Here is a 19,089-nt window from a genome sequence, read left to right on the forward strand (position 1 = left end):
AGAAAGAGCTAAACTGTGAGAGAGAGAGAGAGAGAGAGAGAGAGAGTGAGAGCGCACGAGAGAGCGAGAAAGAGCTAAACTGTGAGAGAGAGAGAGCGCACGAGACAGCGAGAGAGAGAAAGAGCTAAACTGTGAGAGCGAGAGCGCACGAGAGAGCGAGAGAGAGAAAGAGCTAAACTGTGAGAGAGAGAGAGAGAGCGAGAGCGCACGAGTGAGCGAGAAAGAGCTAAACTGTGAGAGAGAGCTAAACTCTGAGTGAGAGAGGGAGAGCGGGAGCGCAAGACAGCGAGAGAGAGAGTGAGAGAGATAAACTGTGTGAGAGAGAGAGAGCGAGAGAGAGCGGGAACGCAAGATAGCGCGAGAGAGAGAGAGAGAGCTAAACTGCGAGAGAGAGAGAGAGAGAGCGCAAGACAGCGAGAGCGAGAGAGAGAGAGAGAGAAAGAGCTAAACTGCGAGAGAGAGAGAGAGCGCAAGACAGCAAGAGCGAGAGAAAGAGAGAGAAAGAGCTAAACTGCGAGAGAGAGAGAGCGGGAGCACAAGACAGCGCGAGCAAGAGCGGGAGAGAGAGCGTGAGAGAGAGAGAGCGGGAGCGCAAGACAGCGAGAGAGAGGGCGGGAGCGAGAGAGAGAAAATAAACCTGCCTGCTGCCTCAGAAACACTTGGGAGAGGGGGCTGTCTCCCGAGATACATTGGGTCGTAATCATGCAGAAGAGTGGGGCACCCGGGGGAGGGGAGCAATGAAAGTCGTACCGAGTACGAGGGCCTCATGGGGATTAGGGGGGGGGGAACTAGCTTCTAAATTCGCAGACGCTCCCAGCAGCCCACCCCAAGCGCCCACCTCGAAACATGGCGGGGGTCAAAGCAGGGTGGGTGAATCAGGGCTCCGACCGATGAGGGTCACGCTCTGTCACCCGAGGTGCCTGGACGTCACTGCTTGTTCCTCGCGGGAAGAGAGAGTTAACGACCGGTGTGGGAGTGTCGGGGAAGGTGCCAACCGCGCACAGTATGGCTTCTGTCGCGTCTCTCCCGAAACAGATTGTACACAGGACAGTGGTAGAACAGCGAATACCTCTGGACATCTCAATTTTTATAGAAAACTGTGACAAGTCAAAGCTTCAGAAAAAGAACACAGATTCACAAAAAAAAAAAATCCTCTTTTTTTTTCCCTCTCTCTAACGGGTCAGGAAGCTTTTCTCGAAGGTTACCGACGGCCGCGGCCTTAGAATTTCCTCGGTCCCCAGGCGGACGCCTGCCTCGGCGCGACCACGGTTCCAAACATTGGAAACTCCTCGGCGCTGCTCACGTCCGGGGCCTGCAGGGAAACCACACGAGACAACCTCAGCTCAGGGGGTGCGAGAGGACCCCGCAGCCCCCCCCCCCCCCCCCCCCCGACCGTCCACTCGCGCCCCCCCGCCCCCCCAGCCCCACCACCTCTGTCATCTCCTCCAGCCCGACAACCCTCAGGAGATCCCCCGCGCTCCTCCCATTCCGAATGGTTACGCTCAAAACACTCTGGGGAGTCTTGCTACGTTAAGGTGCTCGACATATATAAGTTATTGAAAGCCGGGGGCACGTTGCCCCTTGTTTATTCCAGTCAGTCCCATTTATATAGAAACAAGAGGAGGCCCTTTCTTAAAGCAGTCGCCATGGGAACCAGCAGTAGGCCGATTCAACCCCCTCGAGCCTATTTCCATGGGAACAGCACTAGGCCCATTCAGCTGGCTGGCCATCAACCCCCATATCTATTCTAACCCCATTGTCCAGCACTTGGTGCGTCGCCTTGTTTGCTGCGGAGTTCCAATCGCTCATCTAAATGCTTCTTAAATGTTGGGAGGGTTCCCGCCTCTCCCACTCTTTCAGGCAGCGAGATTCCCAGCATCCTCTGGGGGAAAAGGTTTTTCCTCAAATCTCCTGCCCCTGACCGTAAATCTCTGCCCCCTGGTTATTGACCCTCTACTAAGGGGGAAAGTTCCTTCCAATCCACCCTATCAATGTCCCTCATAATTCTGTCCCCCTCGATCAGGCCCCCCCTCGGCCTTCTCTGCTCCAAGGAAAACAACCCCGGCCTAACCAGCCTCTCCCCATAGCTGAGACGCTCCAGCCCAGGCAGCATCCTGGTGAATCTCGCCTGCACCCTCTCCAGCGCCACATCCTCTCTATAGTGTGGCGACGAGAACAGCACACTGTACTCTAGCTGCGACCTAACCAGCCTCTCCCCATAGCTGAGACGCTCCAGCCCAGGCAGCATCCTGGTGAATCTCCTCTGCACCCTCTCCGGCGCAACCACATCCTCCCTATAGTGTGGCGACGAGAACAGCACACAGTACTCTAGCTGCGACCTAACCAGCCTCTCCCCATAGCTGGGACGCTCCAGCCCAGACAGCATCCTGGTGAATCTCCTCTGCACCCTCTCCGGCGCAACCACATCCTTCCTATAGTGTGGCGACGAGAACAGCACACCGTACTCTAGCTGCGACCTAACCAGCCTCTCCCCATAGCTGAGACGCTCCAGCCCAGGCAGCATCCTGGTGAATCTCCTCTGCACCCTCTCCGGCGCAACCACATCCTCCCTATAGTGTGGCGACGAGAACAGCACACAGTACTCTAGCTGCGGCCTTACCAGCCTCTCCCCATAGCCGAGACGCTCCAGCCCAGGCAGCATCCTGGTGAATCTCCCCTGCACCCTCTCCAGCGCCACATCCTCCCTATAGTGTGGCGACGAGAATGACACACAGTACTCTAGCTGCGGCCTAACCAGCCTCTCCCCATAGCTGGGACGCTCCAGCCCAGGCAGCATCCTGGTGAATCTCCTCTGCACCCTCTCCGGCGCAACCACATCCTTCCTATAGTGTGGCGACGAGAACAGCACACCGTACTCTAGCTGCGACCTAACCAGCCTCTCCCCATAGCTGAGACGCTCCAGCCCAGGCAGCATCCTGGTGAATCTCCCCTGCACCCTCTCCAGCGCAACCACATCCTCCCTATAGTGTGGCGACGAGAATGACACACAGTACTCTAGCTGCGGCCTAACCAGCGTTTTATACAGCTCCATCGTAACCCCCCTGTTCTTATATTCTATGCCTCGGCTAATAAAGGCAGGTATCCCATAGGCCTTCCTAACCACTGTATCGACCTGTCCTTTAATCATCTCCGACACCTCCATTTGATCACCCCTGATGATTCCATTCACACGGAGCCGTCGGCTGAGCTGATAGCGCAGCCTCGCAACCTGACCCATTTGATCCCAATCGAAAGACTGCGCAATGTGATGCATTGACGCCCAGCGGGGGGTCGGGCGCTCCCACCCGAAACAATTGCGGCCCGGCCGCTCACCTTGTTGCCGGGGGCGTTCCACGGGGCGTCCCTCACGACGAAGCCTCTAGTCGAGCCGCGGGGCTCCTCGTCCACCCGCGAGGGCGGCTTCATGTAGGCCGCCATGGTCTCCGACTCCACGATCGCCATCATCTGCGGAATGGGAGAGCCCGGCAGGAGGTCAGGGTTAGAGACGCCGAGGGCAGAGTTGCCGAGGGAGAAGAGGGATCGGGGGGAGTGGAGGAAGGCACGAGAGAGAGACACAACCCTTCCCTGAGCGCCTTTTGCAATCCCAGGACGCCCCCAAAGTACGTTGTAGCCAATAAAACTGAGATGATAAATGATTTAAAAATGAGCTTTCTTTTATCATGAGAATTAACAGCTGAAAAGACATCTTAATTCCACACATCTTAAGTTAAATGTTGCTTTCACGTTGACTCCACAGCGACCAAAGTCAAAAGATGGAATCATTCTGAGTTAGGTCCATTTTAATTCCGATTTAATTCCTCTCTGGCCACCATTGCAGTGGAAGAAACAAGAGGAACACTTTGCGGGATTCTCCGCGCCCCGCCGGAGAATCGCCACAACCGCGTCACGCCACCCCGGCACGCGATTCTCCGAGGAGCGAAGAATCAGATCCATTCTCCGGCCCGGGATGGGCCGGCCGGCACCGTTCACACCTGCTCGCAGCCGGCGGGAAGTCTGCGCGCAGGGTCGGGGGGCGGCCTGTGGGGGGGGGGCTCCTTCACCGGGGGTGGGGGGGCTTCCGATGGGGTCTGGCCCGCGATCGGGGCCCACCCATCGGCGGGCCAGCCTCTCCAGGCCCCGGCCCTATTTTGTTACGCGACCGGCCCCTGAACCCCTGCCTCCGTTTCGGAGAATCCCGCCCACTGTCCCTCCCACCAAGATGGAGTCTATTTATTTCTCTCGCTCACTCTCTCAGAGGGTCAGTCCTCTGTGGGACTCTCTTTCCCGGCCACCAGAGGTGGCTGGGTTTATTCAAGCCCAGTTAGACAGTTGACCGGGTGAGGGAGTTGAGGGTTAAGGAGGGGTAGGTGGCAGTAAAGACAGGAATGTTGCGTTGCCACCTCAGTCATAGAATAGAATCCCCACAGTGCAGGAGGAGGCCAATCGGCCCATCGACTCTGCGCCGGCCCTCTGAAAGAGCGGCCTACCTAGGCCCACTGCCCCCCCCCGCCCTATCTCCGTCATCCCACCCAACCTGCACATCTTTGGACTGTGGGAGGAAACCGGAGCAGCCGGAGGAAACCCACGGGGGAGCTCGGCCATGATTAGCACTCGTTGAAGGCTGGAGAAGGCCGATTCCTGGCACTAATCCCTGCGCTGCTATGCAAGGGGCGACAGGGCAGCACAGCGGCTGGCATCGCTGCCTCACAGCGCCAGGGAGCCCGGGTTTGGTTCCCAGCCTTGTGTGCGGGGTTTGCACGTTCTCCCCGTGCCTGCGTAGGTGTCCTCCCACAGTCACAAAGATCTGCGGGTTAGGGTGGATTGGCCAGGCTAAATTGCCTCCGAGCGCCCGAGAGATGTACAGGTGAGGTGGGGTTACGGGGATGGGGCGGGAGCCCGTTCAGACTCGATGGGCCGAACTGCCTCCTCCTGCACTGTAGTGATGATTCTATGGGTTAGAGGCCCAAGGCCAGGCGACAGAACACAGAACAGCCGAGGCCTACCTCAGGGCCAGGCTACCGGCTTCACTTGGAACAGCCTTTGGGCATAACGACGGGATAGAGAAACGACTGAGACAAAATAAAAAGCACATACTAAGCGGATACTTGGCAAATTCGTCACGGCGGAACGCACAACTTGCGAAGACAACAAATAAAAGACATGTATTCGAATCAATAGGAAAAGTAAATCAAAAATAAAATGGACCTCATTCGCAACGATCGCATTGTTCAACTTTTTCCGCTGCGATTTTGTCAGTAAAAACAACTTTATCTTAAGATGTGTGAAGTTAAGATCTTTCTTTCAGCTTTTTGTTCTCACAATTAAAAAAAATAGCTTCTTTCTAACAGCCGTCAGGACAACTTATCACCTCCGTTTTATTGGGTACAATCATATTCGCCTATTCCTCGGGTCAAAGGTTGTGTCTATAACCGTGCCACTCGCCCACGTTTAGGCAGAGCGCAGTGATGTTTTTCAATAACATAATCGTCAGGTGAGGCACAATTAATTTAGTTCTGCTGCTCGATAAAAACCCGGCTCTTATTTTTCCTGTGTCTTTTTTTTTAAAAAAAAACGTGTCTTCCCAAGTTAACGCGATCCGGGTGGAAAAGAGATATTTGAAGAGCCTTGCGTGGCTCGAGGGCCGCGGTTTGCGGGATTTTCCCATTCCGCGGGATCACCACAGGCCAGCCGGGAGAAACCTGAATAGTAAGCCGCGGTAACGCTGGCTTTGGGCGGGGGGGGGGGGGTGGTGATGTCCAGACCCACCGGCCAATTGGCGGGTTAGGTTCGAGGGGCTGAACGGGCTCCTCCTGTCGGGGGGCGGGGGGTTTCCACCTAACCATTCCTTCCCCACCTGTTAGTGCAGCTTCCCCCCCCCCCCCCCCCGCTTCTATATATCGACACTCTTCACCTCAGTGAGTCCCAATATCGTCGCCGCTTCCTGGATAAAGGGGTTTCTCCTGAATTTCCCCGATTGGATTTATTGCCGACCGTCCTGACGTTTATGGAGCGGAGAAAACGGGAATGGGAGTGGGGAGCTTCCGGAAACATCTGTCCGCCATTTCCGCCCATTTTCTGTCAAATCGCACAAGGAAATGCTGTTTTCAGCGGGGGCGGGGGGGGGGGGGGACGACGACTGAGGAATGGGCCAGAGATCCCGAACCGCATTGACGCCCGCGTATGTGTGTCGCCTTATGCAGAAGGTCGGCGTCCCTATCTCGCTGGGCCATTGCAAAAGGGTGAAGAGTTAAGAATCGACCACATTGCTGTGTGTGTGTGTGTGTGTGGGGTGGCTGGAGGCCGGACCTGGGTAAGGACAGCAGATTTCCCTCCATACAGTAAGCCAGCCAGTTACATTTTCACGGCAATTGCCTGGTCGCAATAACTGCTAATGGCTTTTTAAAATTCCAGTTCCATTTAACGAATCCAGTTTAAATTTCGGCCGCACCCATGGCGGGATTAGAACCTGCGTCTCCGGATCAATAGCAGCTACAGGAGGATTTGGACAGAGTTTAATGGGAGGGGCAAGATGGAGTATAATGTGGAAAGATGTGAGATAATCCACTCTGGTGGGATGGACAGACGGGCAGAGTATTAACTGAAGGGTAAGAGATTAGAAACTGTCGATCTACAAAGGGACCTGGGTGTCCTTTGTCCACAAGTCACTGAGGGCTAGCATACAGGTGCAGCAAGCTGTGAGGAAGGCTAATGGAGTGTTAGCCTTTAATCGCAAGGAGGATTTGAGTCCAGAACATAGTGAGGCCTTGCTTCAATTGTATCCGAGCTTGGCTAGGCCGCAAGCTTAGCTAGGCCGCAAGCTTGGCTAGGCCGCAAGCTTGACTAGGCCGCAAGCTGGGCTAGGCCGCAAGCTGGGCTAGGCCGCAAGCTTGGCTAGGCCGCAAGCTGGGCTAGGCCGCAAGCTGGGCTAGGCCGCAAGCTGGGCAAGGCCGGAAGCTTGGCTAGGCGGCAAGCTTGGCTAGGCCGCAAGCTGGGCTAGGCCGCAAGCTGGGCTAGGCCGCACCTGGAGTACGGTGAGCAGTTTTGGTCCCCTTACCTGAGAAAGGATATTATTGCTACAGAAGAGGCGCAGCGAAGGTTCACCGAACGTGTTCCGGGGATGGCGGGATTGTCCTATGAAGAGAGATTGGGGTAAACTGGGCCTGTATCCTCTCTCGAGTTTCGAAGAACGGGAGGTGGTTTCATTGATACCTCCAAAATACTTGGAGGGATTAAACGGGGTGGATACGGTTAAGATGTTTCCCCTGGTCGGGGAGTCTAGAACCAGGCGGCACAATTCAAAATAAGAGGGAGGCCACTTGGGACCGAGATGAGGAGAAATTTCTTTCCCCGGAGAGTTGGGAATCTTTGGAATTCTCGATCCCACAGGGAGCTCAGTCGGTGAGTGTGTTTAACGCAGAGATTTCAGATTGACAATGCTGTAAAGGGTTATGGGGCCAGTGGGTGTAAAAGACATTGAAGTGACCAATCAGCCGTGATTGTTTTGGATGGGGGAGGGGCCGAATGGCCTCCTCCTGTTCCTATTAGTCTCAGCCTCTGGATTGCTAGTCTGGTGACATAACCTCTATTTCCACTAGACACGCACAGACACACTCTCCTGTCCTCACTTTCTCCCGGTGTTACCCTTCTCCCCTCCCCGGGCCTTAGCGTTTCATTTCATGTCCAAATCTCTGCAGAGGTTGGAGCAGCAGCGGCGCGAGGAGGACTTACGTATTCTTCCTCCAGGTTGAGGAGATGGTCGATGGCGTTGTCAACGTGCTCGGGGAGCCCGGTCACCGTGACGCGGTTTGGGTCGTCAGAGCCGGGCGGTGGGAACCGGATGTCGACCTGCCACAGGACGATAAGTGGAAGCGCACGTTAGTCAGGAATGAGCTGTCTGCACTTCAGGCTCCAAACTGGGGCTCAGAGAGTGTGAGAGAGCACGAGAGCGTGTGAGAGAGCACGAGAGCGTGTGAGAGAGCACGAGAGCGTGTGAGAGAGCACGAGAGCGTGTGAGAGAGCACGAGAGCGTGTGAGAGAGCACGAGAGCGTGTGAGAGAGCACGAGAGCGTGTGAGAGAGCACGAGAGAGTGAGAGAGCACGAGAGCGTGTCAGAGAGCACGAGAGCGTGTGAGAGAGCACGAGAGCGTGTGAGAGAGCACGAGAGAGTGTGAGAGAGCACGAGAGCGTGTGAGAGCGCACGGGAGAGTGAGAGAGCACGAGAGTGAGAGAGCACGAGAGAGTGTGAGAGAGCACGAGAGCGTGTGAGAGAGCACGGGAGAGTGAGAGAGCACGAGAGCGTGTGAGAGAGCACGAGAGCGTGTGAGAGAGCACGAGAGCGTGTGAGAGAGCACGGGAGAGTGAGAGAGCACGAGAGCGTGTGAGAGAGCACGAGAGCGTGTGAGAGAGCACGGGAGAGTGAGAGAGCACGAGAGCGTGTGAGAGAGCACGAGAGAGTGAGAGAGCACGAGAGCGTGTGAGAGAGCACGAGAGAGTGAGAGAGCACGAGAGAGTGAGAGAGCACGAGAGCGTGTGAGAGAGCACGAGAGCGTGTGAGAGAGCACGGGAGAGTGAGAGAGCACGAGAGCGTGTGAGAGAGCACGAGAGCGTGTGAGAGCACGAGAGAGTGAGAGAGCACGAGAGAGTGAGAGAGCACGAGAGAGTGAGAGAGCACGAGAGAGTGAGAGAGCACGAGAGAGTGTGAGAGCACGAGAGAGTGAGAGAGCACGGGAGAGTGAGAGAGCACGAGAGAGTGAGAGAGCACGAAAGAGTGAGAGAGCACGAGAGAGTGAGAGAGCACGAGAGCGTGTGAGAGAGCACGAGAGAGTGTGAGAGCACGAGAGAGTGAGAGAGCACGAGAGAGTGAGAGAGCACGAGAGCGTGTGAGAGAGCACGAGAGAGTGTGAGAGCACGAGAGAGTGAGAGAGCACGGGAGAGTGAGAGAGCACGAGAGAGTGAGAGAGCACGAGAGAGTGAGAGAGCACGGGAGAGTGAGAGAGCACGGGAGAGTGAGAGAGCACGAGAGCGTGTGAGAGAGCACGGGAGAGTGAGAGAGCACGAGAGAGTGAGAGAGCACGAGAGAGTGTGAGAGAGCACGAGAGAGTGAGAGAGCACGAGAGAGTGTGAGAGAGCACGAGAGAGTGAGAGAGCACGAGAGAGTGAGAGAGCACGAGAGAGTGTGAGAGAGCACGAGAGAGTGAGAGAGCACGAGAGAGTGAGAGAGCACGAGAGAGTGTGAGAGAGCACGAGAGAGTGAGAGAGCACGAGAGTGTGAGAGAGCACGAGAGAGTGAGAGAGCACGAGAGAGTGAGAGAGCACGAGAGAGTGAGAGAGCACGAGAGAGTGTGAGAGAGCACGAGAGAGTGAGAGAGCACGAGAGAGTGAGAGAGCACGAGAGAGTGTGAGAGCACGAAAGAGTGAGAGAGCACGAGAGAGTGAGAGAGCACGAGAGAGTGAGAGAGCACGAGAGCGTGAGAGAGAGCACGAGAGAGTGAGAGAGCACGGGAGAGTGAGAGAGCACGAGAGCGTGTGAGAGAGCACGAGAGAGTGTGAGAGCACGAAAGAGTGAGAGAGCACGAGAGAGTGAGAGAGCACGAGAGAGTGTGAGAGCACGAAAGAGTGAGAGAGCACGAGAGCGTGTGAGAGAGCACGAGAGAGTGAGAGAGCACAAGAGAGTGTGAGAGAGCACGAGAGAGTGAGAGAGCACGAGAGCGTGTGAGAGAGCACGAGAGAGTGAGAGAGCACGAGAGAGTGAGAGAGCACGAGAGAGTGAGAGAGCACGAGAGAGTGAGAGAGCACGAGAGAGTGAGAGAGCACGAGAGAGTGAGAGAGCACGAGAGAGTGAGAGAGCACGAGAGAGTGAGAGAGCACGAGAGCGTGTGAGAGAGCACGAGAGAGTGAGAGAGCACGAGAGAGTGAGAGAGCACGAGAGAGTGAGAGAGCACGAGAGAGTGAGAGAGCACGGGAGAGTGAGAGAGCACGAGAGAGTGAGAGAGTGAGAGAGCACGAGAGAGTGAGAGAGCACGAGAGAGTGAGAGAGCACGAGAGAGCACGAGAGAGTGAGAGCACGGGAGAGTGAGAGAGCACGAGAGTGAGAGAGCACGAGAGAGTGAGAGAGCACGAGAGAGTGAGAGAGCACGGGAGAGTGAGAGAGCACGAGAGAGTGAGAGAGCACGAGAGCGTGTGAGAGAGCACGAGAGAGTGAGAGAGCACGAGAGAGTGAGAGAGCACGAGAGAGTGAGAGAGCACGAGAGCGTGTGAGAGAGCACGGGAGAGTGAGAGAGCACGAGAGCGTGTGAGAGAGCACGAGAGCGTGTGAGAGAGCACGGGAGAGTGAGAGAGCACGAGAGCGTGTGAGAGAGCACGAGAGCGTGTGAGAGAGCACGGGAGAGTGAGAGAGCACGAGAGCGTGTGAGAGAGCACGAGAGAGTGAGAGAGCACGAGAGCGTGTGAGAGAGCACGAGAGAGCACGAGAGAGTGAGAGAGCACGAGAGCGTGTGAGAGAGCACGAGAGCGTGTGAGAGAGCACGGGAGAGTGAGAGAGCACGAGAGCGTGTGAGAGAGCACGAGAGCGTGTGAGAGCACGAGAGAGTGAGAGAGCACGAGAGAGTGAGAGAGCACGAGAGAGTGAGAGAGCACGAGAGAGTGAGAGAGCACGAGAGAGTGTGAGAGCACGAGAGAGTGAGAGAGCACGGGAGAGTGAGAGAGCACGAGAGAGTGAGAGAGCACGAAAGAGTGAGAGAGCACGAGAGAGTGAGAGAGCACGAGAGCGTGTGAGAGAGCACGAGAGAGTGTGAGAGCACGAGAGAGTGAGAGAGCACGAGAGAGTGAGAGAGCACGAGAGCGTGTGAGAGAGCACGAGAGGGTGTGAGAGCACGAGAGAGTGAGAGAGCACGGGAGAGTGAGAGAGCACGAGAGAGTGAGAGAGCACGAGAGAGTGAGAGAGCACGGGAGAGTGAGAGAGCACGGGAGAGTGAGAGAGCACGAGAGCGTGTGAGAGAGCACGGGAGAGTGAGAGAGCACGAGAGAGTGAGAGAGCACGAGAGAGTGTGAGAGAGCACGAGAGAGTGAGAGAGCACGAGAGAGTGTGAGAGAGCACGAGAGAGTGAGAGAGCACGAGAGAGTGAGAGAGCACGAGAGAGTGTGAGAGAGCACGAGAGAGTGAGAGAGCACGAGAGAGTGAGAGAGCACGAGAGAGTGTGAGAGAGCACGAGAGAGTGAGAGAGCACGAGAGTGTGAGAGAGCACGAGAGAGTGAGAGAGCACGAGAGAGTGAGAGAGCACGAGAGAGTGAGAGAGCACGAGAGAGTGTGAGAGAGCACGAGAGAGTGAGAGAGCACGAGAGAGTGAGAGAGCACGAGAGAGTGTGAGAGCACGAAAGAGTGAGAGAGCACGAGAGAGTGAGAGAGCACGAGAGAGTGAGAGAGCACGAGAGCGTGAGAGAGAGCACGAGAGAGTGAGAGAGCACGGGAGAGTGAGAGAGCACGAGAGCGTGTGAGAGAGCACGAGAGAGTGTGAGAGCACGAAAGAGTGAGAGAGCACGAGAGAGTGAGAGAGCACGAGAGAGTGTGAGAGCACGAAAGAGTGAGAGAGCACGAGAGCGTGTGAGAGAGCACGAGAGAGTGAGAGAGCACAAGAGAGTGTGAGAGAGCACGAGAGAGTGAGAGAGCACGAGAGCGTGTGAGAGAGCACGAGAGAGTGAGAGAGCACGAGAGAGTGAGAGAGCACGAGAGAGTGAGAGAGCACGAGAGAGTGAGAGAGCACGAGAGAGTGAGAGAGCACGAGAGAGTGAGAGAGCACGAGAGAGTGAGAGAGCACGAGAGAGTGAGAGAGCACGAGAGCGTGTGAGAGAGCACGAGAGAGTGAGAGAGCACGAGAGAGTGAGAGAGCACGAGAGAGTGAGAGAGCACGAGAGAGTGAGAGAGCACGGGAGAGTGAGAGAGCACGAGAGAGTGAGAGAGTGAGAGAGCACGAGAGAGTGAGAGAGCACGAGAGAGTGAGAGAGCACGAGAGAGTGAGAGAGCACGAGAGAGCACGAGAGAGTGAGAGCACGGGAGAGTGAGAGAGCACGAGAGTGAGAGAGCACGAGAGAGTGAGAGAGCACGAGAGAGTGAGAGAGCACGAGAGAGTGAGAGAGCACGAGAGAGTGAGAGAGCACGAGAGCGTGTGAGAGAGCACGAGAGAGTGAGAGAGCACGAGAGAGTGAGAGAGCACGAGAGAGTGAGAGAGCACGAGAGAGTGAGAGAGCACGAGAGAGTGAGAGAGCACGGGAGAGTGAGAGAGCACGAGAGAGTGAGAGAGCACGAGAGCGTGTGAGAGAGCACGAGAGAGTGAGAGAGCACGAGAGAGTGAGAGAGCACGAGAGAGTGAGAGAGCACGAGAGCGTGTGAGAGAGCACGAGAGAGTGAGAGAGCACGAGAGAGTGAGAGAGCACGAGAGAGTGAGAGAGCACGAGAGAGTGAGAGAGCACGAGAGAGTGAGAGAGCACGAGAGAGTGAGAGAGCACGAGAGAGTGAGAGAGCACGAGAGAGTGAGAGAGCACGAGAGAGTGAGAGAGCACGAGAGAGTGAGAGAGCACGAGAGCGTGTGAGAGAGCACGAGATAGTGAGAGAGCACGAGAGAGTGAGAGAGCACGAGAGAGTGAGAGAGCACGAGTGAGAGAGCACGAGAGAGTGAGAGAGCACGAGAGAGTGAGAGAGCACGAGAGAGTGAGAGAGCACGAGAGCGTGTGAGAGAGCACGAGAGAGTGAGAGAGCACGAGAGAGTGAGAGAGCACGAGAGAGTGAGAGAGCACGAGAGAGTGAGAGAGCACGAGAGAGTGTGAGAGAGCACGGGAGAGTGAGAGAGCACGAGAGAGTGAGAGAGCACGAGAGCGTGTGAGAGAGCACGAGAGAGTGAGAGAGCACGAGAGCGTGTGAGAGAGCACGAGAACATGAGAGAGCATGGGAGCGTGAGAGAGCACGAGAGCGTGTGAGAGAGCACGGGAGAGTGAGAGAGCACGAGTGCGCGTGAGAGAGCACGGGAGAGTGAGAGAGCACGAGAGAGTGAGAGAGCACGAGAGCGTGAGAGAGCACGAGAGAGTGAGAGAGCACGAGAGTGTGTGAGAGAGCACGAGAACATGAGAGAGCATGGGAGCGTGAGAGAGCACGAGAGCGTGTGAGAGAGCACGAGTGCGCGTGAGAGAGCACGGGAGAGTGAGAGAGCACGAGAGAGTGAGAGAGCACGAGAGCGTGTGAGAGAGCACGAGAGAGTGAGAGAGCACGAGAGCGTGTGAGAGCACGAGAGAGTGAGAGAGCACGAGAGAGTGAGAGAGCACGAGAGCGTGTGAGAGAGCACGAGAACATGAGAGAGCATGGGAGCGTGAGAGAGCACGAGAGGGTGAGAGTGTGAGAGAGTATGAGTGTGAGTGAGACACAAAAGTGTGAGAGAGAGCACGAGTGTGAGAGAGAGCACGAGAGCGTGAGAGAGCACGAGAGCGTGTGAGAGAGCACGAGTGCGCGTGAGAGAGCACGAGGGTGTGAGAAAGTGTGAGAGAGAGGACGAGAGTGTGAGAGAGTATGAGTGTGAGTGAGACACAAAAGTGTGAGAGAGAGCACGAGTGTGAGAGAGAGCACGAGAGCGTGAGAGCACGAGAGTGTGAGAGAGAGTCTGGGAGAGAGTGTGAGAGAGAGCACGAGGGTGTGAGAAAGTGTGAGAGAGAGGACGAGAGTGTGAGAGAGTATGAATGTGAGTGAGACACAAAAGTGTGAGAGAGAGCACGAGTGTGAGAGAGAGCACGAGAGCGTGAGAGTGAGCATGAGTGTGAGAGAGCACGAGAGCGTGAGAGCACGAGAGTGTGAGAGCATGAGACGAGAGCGTGAGAGAGAGAGCACGAGAGTGTGAGAGCACAAGAGTGTGAGAGCACGAGAGTGTGAGAGCACAAGAGTGTGAGAGCACGAGAGTGTGAGAGCACGAGAGTGTGAGAGCACGAGAGTGTGAGAGCACGAGAGTGTGAGAGCACGAGAGTGAGAGAGCATGAGAGCAAGAGAGAGCACAAGAGAGAGTGAGAGAACATGGAAGAGAGAGTGAGGGAAAAAGAACGCGAAAGGGAGAGTGTGAAAGAGCAAGTGAGAGAGAGAGAGGGAGCACGGGAACGAGTGCAGGGGAAGGAACAAGACACAGAGAGCGTGCGAGAAGGAAAGTGCGAGAGCGAGAGGACAATAGAGTGCAAGAATGAGAGAGCACGAGACCAAGAGTGTGAGAGAAGGCGAGCACGCAAGAATGAGCCACAGAGAGAGCATGAGAGAGGGAGAGTGCGTGGGGCTGTAAGAGAGTGAGAGGGAGCGAGGGAAAGCGTGAGAGAGAACGAGAGAGAGCGCGAGGAGTGTGGGGGAGCGAGCGAGAGAGAGAGCGCTGAAAAGAGAGCGTGAGGGAGCAAACGAGAAAGGGTGAGCGAGCAAGAGAGGGGGAGAGCAACAGAGACAGAGAGAACGAGGAAGCGAGCGAGAAAGGGAAAGCTATCTACTGAGCACCAAGCTTGAACCACCGACCAATTTAGCTCCAGATAATCCTCCCCGTGCTACCAAGTGGCGCCTTCACCTTGAACTCCTCCATGATCTTGCGGATGGCCTTCCCCCGTCCCCCGATGATTCGGGCGTGAACCCGGTGGTCCAGAGTGATGTCCTCGCTGACCATCTCCTCCAGGTCGGCAACGATCTTCATGACGGCAGCCTTGGCAGATTCAGCATTCCTTTCGTAGCCTGTGATGGTGATCATATCCTGCAAGGGGTGGGGGGGGGGGGGCAAACAAAGACCCAGGGGTCAGGCAAGGGTAACGACATTGCTGTAAAGTCCGCCTCACCGGCCGCACTCACTGACCAAACACCGACTGCCAGCCCAGCAAACTCAGAATTCTTCGCCTTGCTTTCAAACCCCCCCTCCCTCCATGACCTCGCCACCACAACCCCCTCCCCTGCCCCTCTCCGTCTCTGTCATCTCCTCCAGCCCCACAACCCTCAGAGATCTCTCCGTTTGATGTCAACGTTTGTCTGATAATGCTGTCCTGTGATAATCCTTTGGATGTATTATTAGAGGTATTACGGTACCTGATAGGCTGGAGCACCATTGGTGGAAACTGTATGCTTTCTATTGGTTAGGATGTATGGTAGCTCCGCCCTGCTAGGCGGGGTATAAGAGCCCGTGCTGCCCCAGCAGCCTTCATTCTGTACCTGAGCTGCTGGGGGAAACATCTAGCTTATTAAAGCCTTCAGTTGGACTACAACCTCGCTTTAGTGGTCATTGATTGTGCATCACTGGGTTAAGAATGCAATTCAAATGCAAGATGGTTTTTTTTACCTTCACATTCATAGAATTGTAGAATCCCTACAGTGCAGAAGGAGGCCATTCGGCCCATTGAGTCTGCACCGACCCTCTGGAAGAGCGCCCGACCCAGGCCTCCCTCCCCGCCGTATCCCTGTAACCCCACCTAACAGCACATCTTTGGACTGTGGGAGGAAACCAGAGCACGCGGAGGAAACCCACGCAGACACGGGGGGAGAACGTGCAGACTCCGCACGGACAGTCGCCCACGGTCAGAATCAAACCTGGGACCTCGGCGCCGTGAGGTAGCAGGGCTAACCCACTGTGCCACCGTGCTGCCCAAAATATCTTCAACATCACAGAAGAAAATAGCTTTAAACAATGCTAATCGACACAATCACCCTTAACTGCTATCTTTATTCCCACTCAAACAACAGAACCATCTCAGCTCTCAATCCACTTTTAAATACAGTTAGCAGACCCGGGTATACATGTTGTACAGAGACGTCTTGAAACTCCACTTTGAACAAGAGCGATCTTTTGAGGCAGCTTTAAAGAGACCAGACCCCCGTCAGAACAATGCAGGATCTCCAGCTGAAGTCTTCAGGAACTGCCTTCACAGCTCGACCTCCAGCTCCCAACTAACTCTGAACTCTTTGGAAAGAAACTACTAGTCTGTCTACGGGCAGATCTCCAACTGAAGTGCACCGAGAGGAACATAGAACATAGAACAATACAGCGCAGTACAGGCCCTTCGGCCCACGATGTTGCACCGAAACAAAAGCCATCCAACCTACACTATGCCATTATCATCCAAGGAGATGCTTGACGCCTGCTCGCGACCCAATCTAAAGCCGAAACTGAAACTTCGGCATCTGATTGCCTCAGCCCTTGGCCCCTCCCATTAATGACATCATCGTACCAAGCTGAAACACAGTGGGCGGGATTCTCCGAAATGGAGGCAGAGTGTTCGCGCCGTCGAGGTTCACGACGGCGCGCAACGGCCCTGATGCCAACCAATTCAGGGCCCGATAATGGGCTAGGAGCGGCGCCGCGTCATTTACGCGCACCAGGCGGCCCCGCGATCTTCGGGCCGGCCTCTCTGAAGGAGGACCTCCTTTCTTCCGCAGCCCCGCAAGATCTGTCCGCCATCTTCTTGCGGGGCGGACTCGGAGAGGACGGAACCACGCATGTGCGGGTGACGCCAGTTACCCACCGCATAACTGGCGTCACCCGCACATGCGTGGTTCCGTCCTCTCCGAGTCCGCCCCGCAAGAAGATGGCGGACAGATCTTGCGGGGCTGCGGAAGAAAGGAGGTCCTCCTTCAGAGAGGCCGGCCCGAAGATCGCGGGCCAGACCCCATTTGAGGCCCCTCCCGGTGCAGGATCCCCCCTGGCCCCCCCCCCCCACAGGCCGCCCCCCCCCAGCGTTCCCGCACTGTTCCTGCTGGCAGTGACCAGGTGTGGACGGCGCCGGGGGAACCCGCCGTTTTGGGCAGGCCGCTCGGCCCACCTGTGCCGGAGAATCGCGGGGGTACCGGTGAATCGCCATTTTGGCTGACTCGGGCGATTCACTGGACCGCGCCGCGCAAAACGCAATTGTGCCGATCTGGCCGCTTCCGTGAATTGCGGGAGGGCGTCGGACCGGCGTCGCGGGAAAATTTGGCGGCCCAGGCGATTCTCCCAACCGGCGCGGGAGCGGAGAACCCCCCCAGTGTCTCCATCTATCTACTCCCCAGGGAACCCTTAATCCAAACAGAAATCCATTAGGCCAACCTTTTACGATGCTTTAATTGCACCTCTGGCTCCCAAAAAGCCTAGCTGCCTTGCAAACCAGGATTTAAAAAAAAAACGTGACTGTAGCAGTCAGCCACACAATAACCTTTAACCCTCACTGCACCAAATACGCATAATTTCTCTGAATTCCCGATATTCGTCACAAGCCGCCGCTAAAGCCTTGGCTTTTGTCACGCTACAGATGTAACGTTTTAAGTACACATTCCATACGAAACCCTCAAGTCGGCAATGCGAGTGTGCCCAGTGGGCTGACACGGGTCTTGAAGAGTTAGTCTCCGTCGTCTAAAAGCGGGACAATCTTTTGTATTCTTTCACGAGACGCGGCCGTCACCGGCAAGGCCAGCATTTGTTGCCCGCCCTAATTGCCCGAGCAGAAATTTGGAGCCTCGTGCGAAGGAAAGGCTCCTCCGACAGTGCGGCACCCCACTCAGTGCTGCAACGGGGCGCTCGGCCTGGATTTCTGCCATCGAGTCTCTGGGGCGGGGACTTCAACCCGGAGGACCGTGAGTCGAGAGTAACCCTTAACTGCTATCTTTATTCCCACTCAAACAACAGAACTATCTCAGCTCTCAACCCACTTTTGCCAGCAACTGCGTCACGCGGCGAGAAGCCACAGCATGGCATTTGGCGTGCTGAGAAATAGATTTCCACGGGGAGACGGTGGGGCTGTGGTACTGTCACTGGCCCGGTAATCCAGAGATCCAGGTAATGCTCCGGGAACCCGGGTTCGATTCCCGACATGGGACCATTATCAATTGTCGCAAAAACCCCTCTGCTTCATCAATGTCCTTTAGGGAAGGAAATCTGCCGTCCTTGCCTGGTCTGCCCTCCGTGTGAGTCCTTTTTAAAAATGTTTTTTAATAAGGGGGCGGCACTGCGGCTTCACAGCTCCAGGGTCCCAGGTTCGATTCCCCGCTGGGTCACTGTCCGTGCGGAGTCTGCACGTCCTCCCCGTGTCTGCGTGGGTTTCCTCCGGGGGCTCCGGTTTCCTCCCACAGTCCAAAGACGCGCGGGTTAGGGTGGATTGGCCGTGATAAGTTGCCCTTAGTGTCCAAAAAAAAAAGGTTAGCTTGGGTTACGGAGATAGGGTGGAGGGGTGGGCTTAAGTAGGGTTCTCTTTCCAAGAGCCGGGGCTGACTCGATGGGCCGAATGGCCTTCCGCACTGTAAATTCTCTGAATAATTAATAATAATACTCTTTAATGTCACAAGTAGGCTTACGTTTCGGCTTTAGATTGGGTCGCGAGCAGACGTCAGGCATCTCCTCTCGGTGCACTCCAGTTGGAGATCTGCCCGTAGACAGACTAGCAGTTTCTTTCCAAAGAGTTCAGAGTTAGTTGGGAGCAGGAGGTCGAGCTGTGAAGGCAGTTCCTGAAGACTTCAGCTGGAGATCCTGCATTGCTCTGACGGGGGTCTGATCTCTTTAAAGCTGCCTCAAAAGATCGCTCTTGTTCAAAGTGGAACAAAGAACAAAGAAATGTACAGCACAGGAACAGGCCCTCCAAGCCCGTGCCGACCATGCTGCCCGACTAAACTACAATCTTCTACACTTCCTGGGTCCGTATCCCTCTATTCCCATCCTATTCATGTATTTGTCAAGATGCCCCTTAAATGTCACTAAAGACGTCTTTAGACGAGATCACTCCTGGAGCGAGGAACCTTTTCCTCACTGACTTATAAATTGAATTAAATATTGGGGTTTCTGTCCCGTCTCGAGCCACAGGTCTTGGATGGTAATAGGATGCGTGGACAGCAAGTGGGAGCGTTACCAGTACCGGTGTGGATTACCTGATTTTCATCCCCTTTATCAGGGAACTGAATATTAACATCGTGGTCCTTCCGAATCTGTGATATGACAGCTCCTTTCCGTCCGATAATCTTTGGATGGTACTTAGGATCGACCGACATGGTCAGCTTGAAGCCCCGTAATGCCTGGAGGAGATGTCACACCATTACTGAACTGGCATTCGGGAATGGGTTCAAGCATTCTCTGGTCCTAA

At 55.6% G+C, this 19,089-nt stretch overlaps 1 protein-coding gene across 1 annotated transcript in view; it reads right to left on the bottom strand.

Annotated features, from left to right (window-relative positions):
- Nucleotides 1–1,057: 1,057 nt before the first annotated feature.
- The window catches only part of LOC140406486 (vigilin-like), a 19,149-nt gene continuing 1,117 nt past the window's right edge, over nt 1,058–19,089 (bottom strand). The window contains exons 2-6 of the mRNA XM_072494511.1: nt 18,878–19,021; nt 14,574–14,753; nt 7,729–7,845; nt 3,334–3,465; nt 1,058–1,312 (exon numbers count right to left, since the gene is read on the bottom strand). Of these exons, the coding sequence (XP_072350612.1) occupies nt 1,220–1,312; nt 3,334–3,465; nt 7,729–7,845; nt 14,574–14,753; nt 18,878–18,997 (642 nt within the window). The 5' untranslated portion in view covers nt 18,998–19,021 and the 3' untranslated portion in view covers nt 1,058–1,219. The remainder of the gene's footprint in view (nt 1,313–3,333; nt 3,466–7,728; nt 7,846–14,573; nt 14,754–18,877; nt 19,022–19,089) is intronic.

This window comes from Scyliorhinus torazame, unplaced genomic scaffold, assembly GCF_047496885.1.
Source record: "Scyliorhinus torazame isolate Kashiwa2021f unplaced genomic scaffold, sScyTor2.1 scaffold_557, whole genome shotgun sequence".
Classification (NCBI taxonomy): domain Eukaryota; kingdom Metazoa; phylum Chordata; class Chondrichthyes; order Carcharhiniformes; family Scyliorhinidae; genus Scyliorhinus; species Scyliorhinus torazame.